Source organism: Fukomys damarensis, unplaced genomic scaffold (assembly GCF_012274545.1).
Source record: "Fukomys damarensis isolate Sample0158 unplaced genomic scaffold, DMR_v1.0_HiC HiC_scaffold_30, whole genome shotgun sequence".
NCBI lineage: Eukaryota > Metazoa > Chordata > Mammalia > Rodentia > Bathyergidae > Fukomys > Fukomys damarensis.
Window position 1 is genome coordinate 30,083,198 of NW_022900942.1, and position 16,007 is coordinate 30,099,204.

General features: G+C 35.7%; 1 protein-coding gene across 18 annotated transcripts in view; it reads left to right on the forward strand.

Moving 5' to 3' along the window:
• Nucleotides 1-16,007, forward strand: part of Tcf4 (transcription factor 4) — a 343,664-nt gene that overhangs the window by 291,099 nt on the left and 36,558 nt on the right. For all 18 annotated transcript variants that reach the window (XM_010611524.2, XM_010611528.2, XM_010611527.2 and 15 more), the window contains 3 exons: nt 2,845-2,950; nt 6,365-6,498; nt 11,879-12,011. In XM_010611524.2, coding sequence (XP_010609826.1) covers nt 2,845-2,950; nt 6,365-6,498; nt 11,879-12,011 — 373 coding nt within the window. The remainder of the gene's footprint in view (nt 1-2,844; nt 2,951-6,364; nt 6,499-11,878; nt 12,012-16,007) is intronic.

Consider the following 16,007-nt stretch of genomic DNA (forward strand, 5'->3'; position numbering starts at 1 on the left):
CCTAAGTACATGTGAGCTTTTCTTATTGAATCTAATATTACTATTAAAATCTTATTGAAACCTGTACTTTGAAGTCTTTTGATTGAGAAATTGGCAAAATAATTGAGTAAAGTAGAAATAATAAAACAGCTCACTGGACATCCTGGTTATTAAAAATTAAAACACTAAAGATAGACTGAAGTGTGAACTTTATACTCACTGTTTATTTAAATACCTTATAGTGCCACTACCATCTTAAAAAGAAGTACCTATTAAATGTTGAGAAATAAAGAAGAATCAATAGTTGTATGTCTGTAGCAAGTTGCTTTGCCCATTCCATTACTGTATTTTCTAACTTAAAAAATATAGGGTGTTGAGCTAAATAAATTCATTGGTTCCTTCTACTTTTAAAAAGTATAGTTCTTTGCAACATGTATTTTATATAAAAAAAAATACAGAGAGCTGCTTTAAAAATAACTGTTCGAATAAGAAAGATGAAGTATATTAAAGGCAAAAGGACATAATTTATACATTACTATATAAAGAAATTATATGAGGTACTCAGAAGTTGCCTTTTTAAAAACTATAAAATGTTCATTTTTGTTAATAAATATTTTATCTTTTGTAAAATCTTCGATTGACTATAACACCAGAAAATACATAGTGTAAAATATCTAACACTGTAGATACTTTTTCTGTGCAGGCAATATTTAGGATTTTTGAGTAAGTGATTTTACCCTTAGATATTTAAACTTGATCATAATTCAGAGTCAGAGCAGCCTTTTTCTAAATTACTAAAATTAACCCAAAATTTCTCTTATCATCCCGAGAATTAAAAAACTGGAAGAAAAAAAAAGATGAAACTTGTTGTGTCATCAAATAATGCCAACATAATAATATACGTGCTTAAAAGTAATGCAATAGAATATGTAATTTAAATTAAGCTGTATATTAACATAATTGCTTTCAACTGTTTTAAAACATAAAGTAACTTAATGTGCATGGTTTTCAGTTTTATAATAAATCCACATTGATTTCTGAAATTCGGGGAGAATGCATAATACTAAAGCTGAATGTACTGTATGTACTGACCAAATGTATGTCAGCCTAATAGCATGTGGGTGTGTTGTAGTCATGTGCTCATTCTCCCATTAGTGAAATAATCTGATTTTCAGTTTTCCTCTTTCCTGGAAGGTGGCATATCTTTCATCTTTTTTTAGCCCTCACTCCAGACTTTCTTTAAATACATGTAGTACCACTTCTCAAACTGCTATATAGTTCTCCAGAAAATACTGGAATTGGCTTGACAGAACTTAGGTTGTTATTAGTTTAGTGTTAGATTTCTGCCCTACACTTTATTATTTGTTCCTTACAGATACTTGGAAAATGTTTTATGGAAATAGGAGCAAATTGGTCTTCATATGTTTAAACTGTGAAGAAAATTACAAAATAAAATCCTGTGAAATGCAGGTCTTAATTCCCCTTGTGAGTTAGGAAAAACATCTTTGTTTTCTAGAATGTGAGTTTTTCTGGTTTGTTTTTGTTTGTTGTAATCTCTAGAACCTTCTCCCAATTTTCAAGGGCACGGGCGGGAGGCAAATGTAGCATTTGTGTGACATATAGATGTGTATACATATTCTCCCACATCTGTCCCGATGGACCTATCCTTTGTGAAATCCTAAACCTTGTATTAATGCTTCATTTGTGATTCATAGTGATTTGAGAGCAATTATATAATTTTTCTTAGGGTGTTTATTAGATGTGTGCCATAAAAAAGAGACGGGAGTTATTTTTTGGTAACCCTGCAGTCGTCTTTTTATTGGTGAATTTCTTTTCCTTTTACTGTGACCTGTAAATATCACTGCAGGCTCACTGCCAATTTCGTAAGCCGCTGCCTGCTTCAAAATGGAGGCAGGAAGGTATCCATTTTCATCAGGAGGATGACAGTGTTTCAGTCTTTCCAACCATCTGGAGAGAGGAACTTTTAGAGCAAAAGAAAATGGGGTTAAAAATTATATTTAACAGAAAAAGCAAGGAGGAAAACCAATTAAACTATACCTTAAGAATTAGTACTTTTCTACTATGCTGTCCTGTTTAAAGGCAACATAAACAAGAAAATTCATAGGCTATTTTTACAAAGAACTAGTTCCCCAACTCTCATTGGTATTAGTAAGCAAATATAAGTAAATTAGATCTTTGGCACACTTCTTAAGTTTATTGTACGCACAAATATAATAAGCAGTAAAAAAGGAAGAGCCCCCTCTTCCTGTGTACACACTGATTGTTGGTGGTCTTGTGTAGATCCAGACTTTTAATGATCCTTTTTATGCATCTCTGCAAAAAGCTGACACTATGGGAATTTAATAGTCCAAGATATATTTATCACTTTCTGTGGTCTCGATGATTCATCCCTTCCTCCTCCCTGTCAGTCCCTGCTTCTTTCCCTTCAAAAGTGAAAATTTCGATTGAAAAGTTAGAGTTTTACTCTGTCTTTTGGGAGAGGCTTAATACAAGTCTTTCTGGTTTTACCTTTCACACACTTGTGGGGCGTGTATGTTTACAAAAAGGGGAAATGCTTAGACTCAGGGCTACCCTAAGGGTATTCCACAGTATATTTACAACTAGACATGGCTTGCAATATTCTTGTCTGTAACTGGAAAATACCATACCTGGTTATTTTCTGTTCACAAAAATATATGGAGCATTTTCTTTTTTGCTTTGCTGTGTTCTAAAGAGGCAGTGTTTCTAGAGTTAGATCATGTTGAAACTGCGTCAGGATAGGAATTTAGCTTCTTATAAAATAGTGAACATTGAGATGCATTGGTCAATGCAAAAAGCAAAACTCATTTGGTTCTTCTTCCTCAGGTCTATGCTCCATCAGCAAGCACTGCCGACTACAATAGGGACTCGCCAGGCTACCCTTCCTCAAAACCAGCAGCCAGCACTTTCCCTAGCTCCTTCTTCATGCAAGGTAAGGTTCTTTCTCATGTATGGGGAAATTTGTCAGATCTTTACATGTCATGCAGGGTAGTAGATGAGGATGAAATATAGTGGCAGTCATGTTCTTTTTATAAATTCCTTAAAAATTAACTTAGCTAAAACTTTTTTTAAAAAATAAAGCCCTTTAAGCAATGATAAGATTATATTGATCTGGTTCACCTAAAACCGATTCTACTGTTCTTCTAGGGCTGACCTCTTAAGCATCTTTGCCATTCTCAAAACACGTATTACATTTAGGAGTGTTTAAGTGCAGAGTATGTTTTAACCATCTTGGATTTAGCCAACAGGGAACAGATTCTCCCATGTATAATTTATATAAAAATTTCAGCCACTCACTAATTTGCAAGTAACAACAAAAGTTCCACTAAGTTGAAGAAAGCCAGCTAAAGATTGGGATATCACATGGTGAAAGCTCTATCCCAGCATGATTACTGATTTAGAGTGAAAAAAAACAAAAACAACTTTTTTATGAGGGAACAACATATAGAAAAATATAGGATGATAAGATATATTTGTTCTTTTAATTGTGTACTGTACTTAATTAAACGCAGATAAATGTGTGTCCTACAGAACTTACAATATTGCTCCTGGTAGCGTGTCTCCTTTCTGCTTCCTGGAAAAGTCTGAGATGGTTGAAATGACAGCAGCTACTTCAAGGATGCCCTAAATAGAGGATGCAGCAAAGGGCTCCATTCCTGACTTGTCTGCTATACTCATTTTTAAAATGTGGTGATTCTTTTGGCAAGTTACCCTGTCTGTAGATATGGGGTTTACCAAGGATCCCTGTGCACAGAAGTTTTAACCTTTATTGCCTGGGTGGGTAAAACCTATGGGACTTCTTTCTCTGTGCTACTATGAGAAGGGCCATGTGTCACAGGAAGAGGAGGAAGAGTGCCTGCGAAGCAGCCCTGTGTCTCAGTGGACATACTGGAAACTATTCTGATAAAAAGAGAGTTATCTACTTTCACTTCAAAGTGTTAGCTTTTTCAGGTTGCTGGCTTACATGTGCAATTCCATGAAAAGTCTATAAAATGGAATCTTAATGGGTCCCTGAGGAATACAGAGTATATGTTCCACACATAATGGAGTTTGTATTCACAGAGATCTTTTATGTTTGTGACCTGTCCTATGTGTAATTCTCAAAGGGACACAGCAAACTAGTCACTTGGGTGTGTCACCGCCATGGTGAAGGACTTAATTACCTTCCACAGTAAACCGTTAGGTACCACAGTGTCAGCTCCCCTCTTTTGAGCAGTGGTAGAAATTGTCTTACAGGTGTTTTCAGGTTTTGTCAACTAAAGGATTCGACACTCAAGGCAGATTTTCATTGAGAAAATTGACAGGACAGGTTTCTTCTGTCTGCTTGGAAAAGTAGCTTGCTTGAACTGTACACATTGCAGGGTTAGCGAGGTAGATTAAAACAGTAGGTACGTTTACTTAGCAGACTACACGAAATAAGAGGAGTAAATTCATTTTTCTGCGTATGAATACTCAGAAAGCAAAAAAAAGGTTGAGCTGACATTTATGATGAGCACAATTAATTTGCACACATCTAATTCTATTCTTTCAAAACAACATTATGCCAAGATCATGGGATGTGATAAATATTAATTTACTGCGAAAAGCATAATTTATGTAAAATAAGTATTTTTATAAGTCTGCATCAAGTATTCTGTGTTAACAATCCTAAATGTATTGCCACCCTGTATATCATGTCAGAATGTTTCAAGAGACTCATACTCAATGATATATAATCTCCATTTATTTGTCAAGTATGCAGTCTATTTAAGATGCTAGGGGTCTTGAATTTCATACTTGAATTTAAACTTTTGCAGTCTGAGGACTAAAGCACATTCAGAAAACCTGTTTTCACCTGACTACCCCAGGAATGTGCATCCTGATTGCTGTCTTACCTCAGCTTCCTTCAGTAGAGGGGTACCTGGTACCCTGAGAATTGAAGGCTTGAAATAGCGCAGTACTAGCATGTGATATACAGACTGTCAGGGACACATTTTAAGCTTAGTATTTTGGCCTCTTATTTTTAACTTTAATTTCCACCTTCTAGTTAAAATGCTAAAGTATCAAAATCACAGGCCTGATTTTGTTTGCATAGGTCTTACAGAAATCTATCATTGATTTTTTTTCTGTTGTAAAGCTAGTCCAGTTCAGTTCTGAAATTCTAACTTGTAGATTTAAAAATTCACTGAAAAATGGCTTCATGAAAATGCAGTATCAAATTGAACTTCATATTACCTAAATATTTAAGGCCTTTTTGGGGGGATCTTTTTCCCCTACGTTTTTTTAGTGCATATTGGTAATGCAGATTAATAAGTCTCATTTTGGCAGATTTGTACATGCACATAATATACTTTAATCATTTCCATACTCTTAGCTTCAAGCAAGTACTACTGCTATATATTTAATACCCAGCTGAGGGCCTGGTATATGTTCAGGACTCAATTTTTGTTCAACTATTAAATGAAGAAAAAAATGAATGAATTGGTATAGGCCATATTTTGCTCCTCAGTTTGAGAAAAGAAAAACAAACAAACAATAACAATCTCCAAAAATCACCTCTAGGCCAACAGGGCCTAGAGGAGAGAAAATGCAGGAATATTTTTAATCTGGTGCTGACAAAATATTAACATCCATTAAAAACAACTTATACCCATTCCATGTATCTTTAAATCCTCTTTTTAAGTCATAAATAATTTCATAAAATCTAGAGGTTCTCAAATTTTTCTCATGGTATTTATATACTACTTAAGTTGTCATTGAAAGTTTAAAATAACTTCATACCTATATCCCTAAAAAAAAAAAAAACTCAGTACTATATATTTGAAAATCTTCTTGCATAATGCAGTTCCACCATTAATTCAACCTATCATGGATGTTACAAAAAGGAAATCCAGCTTTTTACATTTGAGTTGTTCTTCAAATTTCATTGCTTAAGTCTTTCCATGCTTTTCAAACTTATAAACTTGTCAACTCTGTAATGTCTCAACTGTTTTGTTTTCACCTCAAAGTTTAAGTATAGTTTAACTTTTTATTTGGTTTTCATAAGAAAAGAGAGTCAGAAACTTCTGACTAACATTTCCTTTGGCATTACTTTGAGGACTTGACAAAGTTCTGTATAGAAACATGCTCTGTTGTTCCTTTACAGTTGTGTTTTTACTAAGAACACTAACTTTGTTCAGTGTTTTTATTTGACAATATAGAGCCACTTGGGGAAAAAATAACGATGACTGTCTTGTGATGTAATCAGCTTATCAACACAAACATGAATACACAACAGGCGGTCATTTTCAAGTATATGAAAAAACCCTATTCTATAAGGCAAAGCTAAATGACTCAGAAAAGTCATGGTTTTCTTTGTCCTTTACAGATGGTCATCACAGCAGTGACCCTTGGAGCTCCTCCAGTGGGATGAATCAGCCTGGCTACGGAGGAATGTTGGGCAATTCTTCTCATATTCCACAGTCTAGCAGCTACTGTAGCCTGCATCCACATGAACGTTTGGTAAGGCTGATTTACCCATACGTGGGGAATAACACAACTACTTTATAGAATCTCACCTCTGTCGTCCCATGTGTATACACAATAACCCTGCAAATAAATGCAAAAATAGCACCCTTATTCCTACATTGTTTCATTTCTGTGATCAGAGACATAGCAGCATCAGATCACTTTTGTAAGCCTTCTAGATTCTATCACCGTTCTTTTGTTTAGTGTGTTTTCTCTGCTTTCTTTATCACTGTGTCATCTTCCCTCGGTACATAAATACGCACTCTTTGGACTGCCAGATTTCGCCAATGGCATTCTTTGTGCTTTTTTTGCATTCTAAGCACTACAGGTCACAGAATGATAGTGGACTTTGAGAGCATGTTATTTGCATCACACGTCCATGTCACTTCCATCCATGTCAGCTTTGACCTCTTGTTATCCACTTGAAGGAAAGAATTTATATTTCCTAAATGTTCTTATCAGTAACACTGCTGTGGGATGTCTGCAGATCAAATTCCAGTTGCCCCTATTTTAACTTTATCTCCACATACTCCAGTCTGCCACTGATATTCTCCTTTACCCTACTTCAGGTAAACATGGCTGGACTACACATGCTGTGTGTTTATTATTAAGAGTTTCCACTTTGCTGACAACCTGTACTCGGTCATGCTAGTATATTTCTTTATGCTGGAGGAAGCAGCTCATCTGACTTTCTAAACTTAAAAACTATCACAGTTCAGAATCCACTTACAAATTTAAGGAAAGTGTATAGATCATGTGTTGCATTTGGGATTCAGATCAGATGGGACTTGAATCCCGTGTGCAACAATATGTGTAGTGTTAAAAAAAAAAAAAAGGGCTTTAAATCGTGCACACACATAAAGGCATGCAGATCCAACGTCCATACAGGTATTCGTATCACTTTTCTTCAGCCTTGCAGTGTATCCTTGTTTCTTCTCATACCCACATTAGTATTCTTTATTATGGTAATAGGAGTAATACTGTCTGTGGTCTTTCCTCTCTTTTGTTTAACCACTGTAGATATATAAAAGGGGTCTTATATCCCACTCTTACAACCAAAAAGACTGCAGGAAATTTCTGATATCCTCAAAAATACATATTTAATTGGTTCAAATTAAATTAGGAATTTAATGATAGTGACATTGTGTGGTCGGTTAACCTATATGCTCCTGAGAGGCAACTAATATAGGTAGAAATGGATATTTCTTTGTATATTACCTACCAAATTCAAGTGTGTAAATCACAAAATAGCTCAAATTGTAATGCATTTTTGGTAAATAGATGACTGACTTTGATTTCTTCTCCCACATCATACTTAGAAAGTCAAAGTTTTACATTAGAATTTCCTTTGGCTAACATTTACCATTTTTCTCCCATTCTTTCTACTTCTCCAGGAACTAGTGATCAAACTAGCAAAGTTTTAATTACAGATAAATGTTTTGACACCATGCTAATGTGTTGGAAATTCAATCCTTTGAAGAGTTGCCTATTTGATTTTCCTTCTCTCTGTCTCTTGAATTTTGCATTAGATAATTTGATTTTATACTATTTAAGTATACTGCATGGGGGAGTTATCTTTAAATTGTGTTTAGTGCATTTAAAAATGTAGTTCCAAAATGAAAATCAACTATATTTTTTTAGAAAAAATTTTAATGAACCAGGACAATATTACCAACCAGAAAGAAACATCATTTTGAAGATGTTATACAGTAGGTCACATGAGATGCTATTTCTGTGGCATCCATCACCAAAAATAAGTTTTTCATTCTTAAAATGATCAGTTAGCAAATCTCAGAGAGTAGAATTTTTGTTTTCAAGGGTAAATGAGTAAGGCCTCTGATAACATATCCTAATTAGTTTCCCTACGGAGAGTGGAATTATTGAATTTTTACATTAGTTAGTTATCATTGTAATTTCACAACTTAACCATATGAAAATCTCTCATCGGAGTGGTTTGAAGAACCTGACACTGATGGAGAATAATTTGAATATAAACCAGTAGTCAGTGTCTTTCCACTTGAAAATAACGTAGTTCCTTATAGATGTTGTCCATAGCATTTGGCTAGTCCCATGCTGAAAAAAGGGACTGTTTAAGAAAAAGAAGAGAGCTTTTCCTGGATTTATTTTGGGTATGATTTGATCACATTAGTCTTATTTCTAAAGGTAAAGCGTCTTAGAAACATTGTTGCCTTCATCACTTTATGCCATACTATAATAAAATGTATAATTATAATGCTTAAAATCCACGTATTTCAGTAGCAACTGTCAACTCACCAATTTTAAGTCTTTAAATCCCCTTTATAGTTTCAGCCTCTACAAGAGAATCCCACAACTAATCACTTCTTGTTGCAGATACATACACAAAATCACCCAGATGAATGGAGTTTGTGGTTAAGCTCTGTAATGGGCCATTATAGAAGATTTAAGTTAGAAATGACATGGCAGTTCTTTCTAAGAATATGGTACAGTCCTTACTATCTGGCATGATTTAGGCATGGTCTTTGCACTATAGAGTGAAATATTCCTGAGAGTCTGACATTTTAGTATAAAGGAATTCATTTATTTTTTGTAACATAAACCTGTACTCTAGTACTTCTTAGCTGGGGTGATTTTGCCCCTTCTGGAACACATGGCATTGTCTAGAGATGTTTTTGTTGTTACATTTAGGTATTAGGTGGTACTGTAATCTAGTGGGTAGGGACTAGGAATGCTGATAAAAATGCTATGTTGCACAGGAGAACCCCCAGAAAAGAAGTATCCAAGGCTGTGAAACCCTACCTTAGCCCAAAACATGATTTATTAGTATGTGCTGCTGATTATTATATTTTTCTAATCTTTCAATTATCAGCCCATTGAGTGATAGAAAACATCACCAAGGCCAATGTTTCTACCACTTGCTCAATGCATAAGCTCTGAATATATTATCTTTGAGTATCAGAAGTAAAAATTATACAAACAGTGGGCATAGAAAGCCACTCATTTCATCTCATTAGCTTCATGCCTTCCTAATAAGACAGTAATAGCTGGAGAAAGAGACTAAGATAAGAGGACCTCTTAGAATTGATCCCTAAATGCTCTAAGAGAGACATTACTTACATAACACTATTGTTCTCTGTAGTGTATTCATTACATCTCTGAGTGACAGTTTTCGAGACACTTTTCATTGATAAATAATCATTATAAATCTCATTAATTTCTTTCAGCACCTAATTTTCAATGAGTCTCTAAAAATAACTGATTTAATGTGTATTGCCTTGCCTTGGTTTCCCCCATTAAAATCTATGGGGATTAATTTTTATTTCCATTTGCTGCACTTAGAATTAACTCTGTTTATCAAATCCCAAGTTACTGCCCATTTTACATACAGTGTTCAAAGAAGTCTCACTGATGGGATTATCTTTTTCCTGTCTTGTTTTCTTGTTGTTAGTAGTTATTTAAATATGTTGCATGATTCCATTCCTCTTTTTAAAATTTTTTGCATACTTTGGACTGATTTATAATTTGTTCTCTAAAATCTCAGAAAAGAATAGGGCCTTGTAGGAGTGAAGTAATACTTCCATCCCATTCCCTTTATTTTTCCTTTTCTACATTCTATTGTCTTTCCTTCTTTATTATAATCCTATTATATAGCTTTATCACTGCTATGCTAAGTTTGGTGTTGCATGACCCTGCCAGTCTTTCTGATTAGCTGCAGGATAGGCCCATACTATTGTTCTTTAGTGAGGATACATAAAACTACTTGAGGAATTCAGTTGAAAAGATTTTTAAAAGTAGCAAAAAGAATTTTTTGCTGAAGGAAAAAGAGTCATGAAATTTAAAAATTTCAAAGGCATTTTCATAAAGTTAGAAATTTTTAAGCCAATCACATCCACTTTTTCAATAAATTCTGTTAAGTTCGATTCTTTGTGTGAGTGGAGGTAAATATTTTCAAAGACCACCATATGTCATGTAAATGTGTGTTTATTTCCTACATGTTGCATTTCAGTCCAATATTTATTAAACTTTAACTGATAATGAGCTGCTCGATGAACATCTAGTGTTAATATGAGTTCAGTACTTCTCCACAAGTTGTGACATGCAGAGATGTGAGCTCCATTCCCTCCCCAAATAGACTTGAAAGAACCAGCAAGGGAAGGCAGTGCACTTGAGCATTAAATGGCAGAATGCAAGTGCATTAGGGACACAGAACAGGGATCATGGAGATGGTAGAAGTAGTAAGTTAATCTTCCAGGAAGAGGCAGAACTCAACACGGTTCTCACAAAATCAATGGAGAAACACCAAGGTAGCACTTTCACTATGTGTGAGCAAATGTTTGGGCATTAAATACCCTTGAGCATTAGTACCATATGCAATCTCTGATTTTGAATTAAACAATTTTAACAGTATATCCAGTAGTCATATGATGAAGATCATATCTCATTATTACTGATGAGGAAAATAGTTATCTTTAAGAGTTTTCTTATATGTATCTGTGATACATTCAAATGCTGGGAGAACAACTTTTAAGCTATGTTTTATCTTGAAAGGGAAAATAGATTGGTGTTTCTTTATAGGTATACTCACTCTCAAGGAGATATGTAGCAGTGTTTGCCATTTTACAGGCTTTATGGTTAGCCCCAAGAAAAGTAACTTAATTGGGCAACTAATACAGTAACTGAACTCAAAGCCAAGTCTTAAACCAAATGATTCTCTAAAGATGTTCTTCAGCTATATGGCAACAACATGTCCAGAAAGAGCTCAAATCAAATTAGTCATTCTCAGTTCCTTTTTGGTTCAATTGTAATTTAATACAGTCACAATTTAAGGTTTTATGTATTTATGCTTTGGACTAGAAAAAATATTTAATCATTGATGCTTGGCAAATTTTTTTCATTTACCATTTTCTACTTGCTGCTGAGATCATAAAGATGATCTCAGGTTACTGTTTGCCACTTACTATTCAGTTGGTCAGGATGAAGTACAGTTTTAATCCCGTGGCTCTGAATGTTGTTTGTTCATTTATAGTGAAATTTTTTCCATTTGATCAATAGACTATAAAAAAGTAAGGGTAAAGATAGTTTTTTTATGTTGCTAAAATCTGGGAGATGTGTTTAAGCAATGATTTGTCGATTTAGAATTTGTCTTCATTTCTCAATGTCACATGCCACCATTAAATCCTTCTACATTTGATACAAACTCAAGCTATACACCTATGTATTTTATTATTTGAAAAATGAAAGCTGTCAGATCTAAGCAAGGTGCATTCTTAGCTATTTTGAAATTCTAAAAGCTGGCTCCGTTGTGGAATGGAGAATACTGGAAGAAGTATTAGGAAACTAATTCACTGAATATTATGTGGTTGAATGTGCCCTCCTTTTTTGCCTTTTCTTCTAGAGCTATCCATCACACTCCTCAGCAGACATCAATTCCAGTCTTCCTCCGATGTCCACTTTCCATCGTAGTGGCACAAACCACTACAGCACCTCCTCCTGTACGCCTCCTGCCAACGGGACAGACAGTATAATGGGTGAGTCACAGACATGTCAGTTCTGATGCTGACAGCCCATGTCAGGATTTAATAATAAAGAACCTCTTTTTTTATCCCTCCATAACCAAACAGCAACTAAGCAATAAATATTTGTCACTTACCCGAATGAACAAACAAATGAGCCAAACAGAAATAATCACTGGATTGACCATAAACACTTTTTTTTTTTTTTTGGTCACAGGAAACTGAAATTTGAGTACTTTGTCCATTATGAGTCATTAAATTAAACAGGGTTTAAATAGACCAAAGCTCCTCTTTGCTTCTTATACTCTCAAATAATGAACACAGTGAACTCTTTATTAATACCAGCCACCATAGACTAGTGAGATAGAGGACAGAATAGCTCTTAATATGGTTATTAAGCACTTGCCAAATACCAGCCACTGTGCCATAATGCACGACTGTCTTATGAAGACTAGTATGTATGAAATTGTCGTAGCCCTATTAATAGCTAGATGAGCTTCTCCTGGAGAATGGCACTGTGGAGCCCTTCAGGGAAAGGAGTTTTATTTACCCAAGAGCAAGGAGGTAGCTGGGCATCCATGGGGCTAAAATACCTGCTGCTGTCTTAGAAATAATTTACCATGTTAATGCCCAAGAAGATTTCCAATGCCACCACATGAACCAAGCCACAATCTAATCATTTTCTGTGTTGTCCATTATTATCCGCTTCTTTGGGCAGATCAGTCTGCACCAGAAGTGCCTTCCTCAAGAAACACATAGGCAGGATGTCCAGCTTACCCCAGAGTATGGGTGACAGAAAGGCAGCTCTCCACTCTGAATCTGCCTTGACAACCTTGTCATTCAATCATGAAGCACGTCTTGATGCTCCCAGACCCTTTTAGAGCCTTCATTGCTCACCACCCACTCTGGTTCAAGGTGAGATCCACAGTTTGTCTGGCCTGAGGACCACTCCCAGAGGGTCACTGATGAGAATACTTGGTGTATATTTTTCAGAGAACATCTTGTGACAGAATAATGCTGCTGTTTATTCCTTAGTCCTTGTCAGTTCTTTTTTCTTTAGATAGTGTGTAGAACTTCGAAAAGCGGTGTGAATCACTTATGTGGGAGAGTTTTTGATGAAGGAGATGTGTTTTGAAATGTTGCAAATATAATTTCTGCCTAAATAATACCCACTCTGCTTATTCAGTAATTTAGTTCACACTTGAAATGAGCCATCTCGCAGCCCTTCGCTATCATGTCTCGCTAAGAAACAAATTTAGGAAAGAGTTTCCGTTTCTGTAACTTTTCATAATAAAGTGTCTACAAGTGTGTTACACCAGTTTGACCTTGGAGAGCTATGGACAGAGGTCACGTGGGGAAGTTTGGTTAGCTATCAGTGCAGTTTTGGCAGATTTTTAAAACAAGAAAGAAAGAAAAGTGCAGAACTGAAAGAGTGAGAAAAGCATATTTCACTTCACTGTGGTTTGACAAATGGAAAGCCCCTTTCTGCAGTCATGAGATTTGGTTATAAAGAAGGATGACCAGTCATTCATCCTCTTATATGACTGGTTTCCTGTCTACTTATGGGTTGACTAATTTTCTTTTTCAGAAAAGTATGAAGGTGGAGGAGACCCTTGAATTGAGGAAAATATACTTAGGCACTTTTGAAAGCAAGTTTTATGGATTGATTGGCAAAACTGTCTTCCTGGGAGAGGAGCAGTGTGACTTGGAAAGAGAGAGATATTACCTGATGGCATAAATCATCCCCCATTAACAGTGGGCAGCTCAATCACAAGTCTCCATGGGAATAAGATTTGCCTGGTTTAAACTGGCCACTTCATCATTAGCTTGTGGATTAACAGGACAGACCACTCATAGAGTGTGGCAGAGTGGAACCATAGGTGACTGCTACCTGCTAAGGACTCAGCTGCATGCTAAAGATGGATTTAACTTTTTGTAGAACACACAGCCCTGTTTAAGGATCTAAATAATTACAAGAGTGCTATTTTAAAGAGAGAAGTGTAAGATTTTTGCAACTCAGAAAAGGACTTTTTAAGAAATCTATTATGTAAACTATCTCACAGTAATGAGTGTGCTTGTCAAAATCCATTAGCAAATGTTAAAAAGTTACAATCTTTCAAAAAGTAAGGTAGACAGGGTAATTTAAGTTCTTGGAGGAACAGGCCCTTATTTATTTGCATAAATAGTATAGAAATTAGTTTAAGGTTACTTTAAGGGAGAACATTCTAGAACATTTGAGTATTTTCTTTCAAATATCATGTTCTCCAATTCCGTAAATACAAATGCAGAGCAAAGTCTAAATACTATAATAAGTCTTAGGATTGCACAGAGTACCGGTGGCTCATGTTTCTTTTCACTTATGTTCTCTTAGGCTCTGGTTTGGTTTTCAGAGTGAGGTGGAAGTCAGCAGAGGCAGCATGTCTGCATGACAAGAAGAGAAGCTTTCTCTTCTGATGTTAGTGATACTTCCCTAACAAACAGTATGGATTAATCGGATACATCTGTAGACTTTTGAAAATATTTGGCATATACTCACTCATTCTGAGACTCAGGAAATAAAGAAATATTACATTGCCTGTATCTCAAAGAACAAACAGAGCTAATTAAATAATTGGTAAATAGGGAACACATAGCCTGACACATGTTTGAAATTACACACATGATTCTGTAGAAAATAACTGTAAGCAATACTAATGCTGTAAGAATGGCGTTCAAACACTAACACATGGACGTCACATTTTTTCATTTTTTCTTGGTGGAAAGTTGCAAAGTGGTATAGTCTTTTCATACACAACCTGATGCCTGAGAAAGCTGCTCTTTCAGTTGAGAAGGCCACTACTCTAAGTCTCTGTTGTGTGTGACATAAATAGGTCTTCTTGGTGATTAGCAGTTGCCCTGGCATGAAGCTAAAACAACACAGGGGCTTTGGAATGACATGCAGTCTCTAGGACCATCAGGAGGTGCCCTCTCTGGATGCTCATTCCCTTGCTGCTTGTCTGTTTGTTGTACCTCAGAGATGGAAAGTGCTCACTGAGGTTTGGAATGGCTTATTTGTTTTGCTTAGAAAAGTGGCCAGTTTTCTCAGTTTTTCCTTCCCTTTAATGCCCAATATCTTTTTTTAAAAAAACCTTGGCAGGATAATACTTAAATTAGATTAATGAGGGGATTTTTTTTTTTTTTTTGAAAAGGGAACATTCATTTTGGATCCTTAAGAAAATTGAAGAGTGAAGTATTTTGTGGCACATAGTCCCACTCCTTTTCTCTCAAGCCTTACCAACAACCTCTGGAGATTACATTCATCATTTCCAAATTGGAAGGGTCTTTTAAACACCCTAGAATTGTATGAAAGCAATAGATAGGAAAAACCATGAGAATTACAGCAGTCAACAGTGAAGGAGAGAAGCAGTCAGAAGTCTTCAGGAATCACCAATACCAGAGCCCTTTGACTTGATTCCTAAAACACTTTCTGTGTTAGGCTCCTGGTATTTCTCAAAAGCAGTATAATCCAGTGCCTCTGACTGTGAGAATGCATACAGAGCAGGAAGGGGAGTGAATTATTAGATTTCAGCCAGAGCAAACTGTCTACAGGATAGTAGCCATACACATGTTTCTATCCACATAATTTCCTTCCTACCTGTGATAATATAGGCCAGAAGCCCCAGCTGATCGGGAGTGAGATGACCTTCGTCCTAGCACAATCCAGAGTACTACTCAAGGCTGAGAGTACTTTGGCTCCTCCAGCTCCCAGCTTGAGCTGCCATCTATTTACGTTCACAGAATATAGCTCATGTGGTTTGGGGCTACACGCATTCCCTTCTCCTCAGAGGAATCAGACATACAACTAACATGATAGTTATAACTATTATTGTGTTATTCGTCTTTTAACTGGTCTGCTTTCTAATGCACGGTGTTTCCCATGTTTCTAAATCTCAAACCAAGCAGTGTTGAAGGAACAGACTACCAAGGTTGATTTAATACACCATATGCTAAAAATTACCCTTGAATATCTAT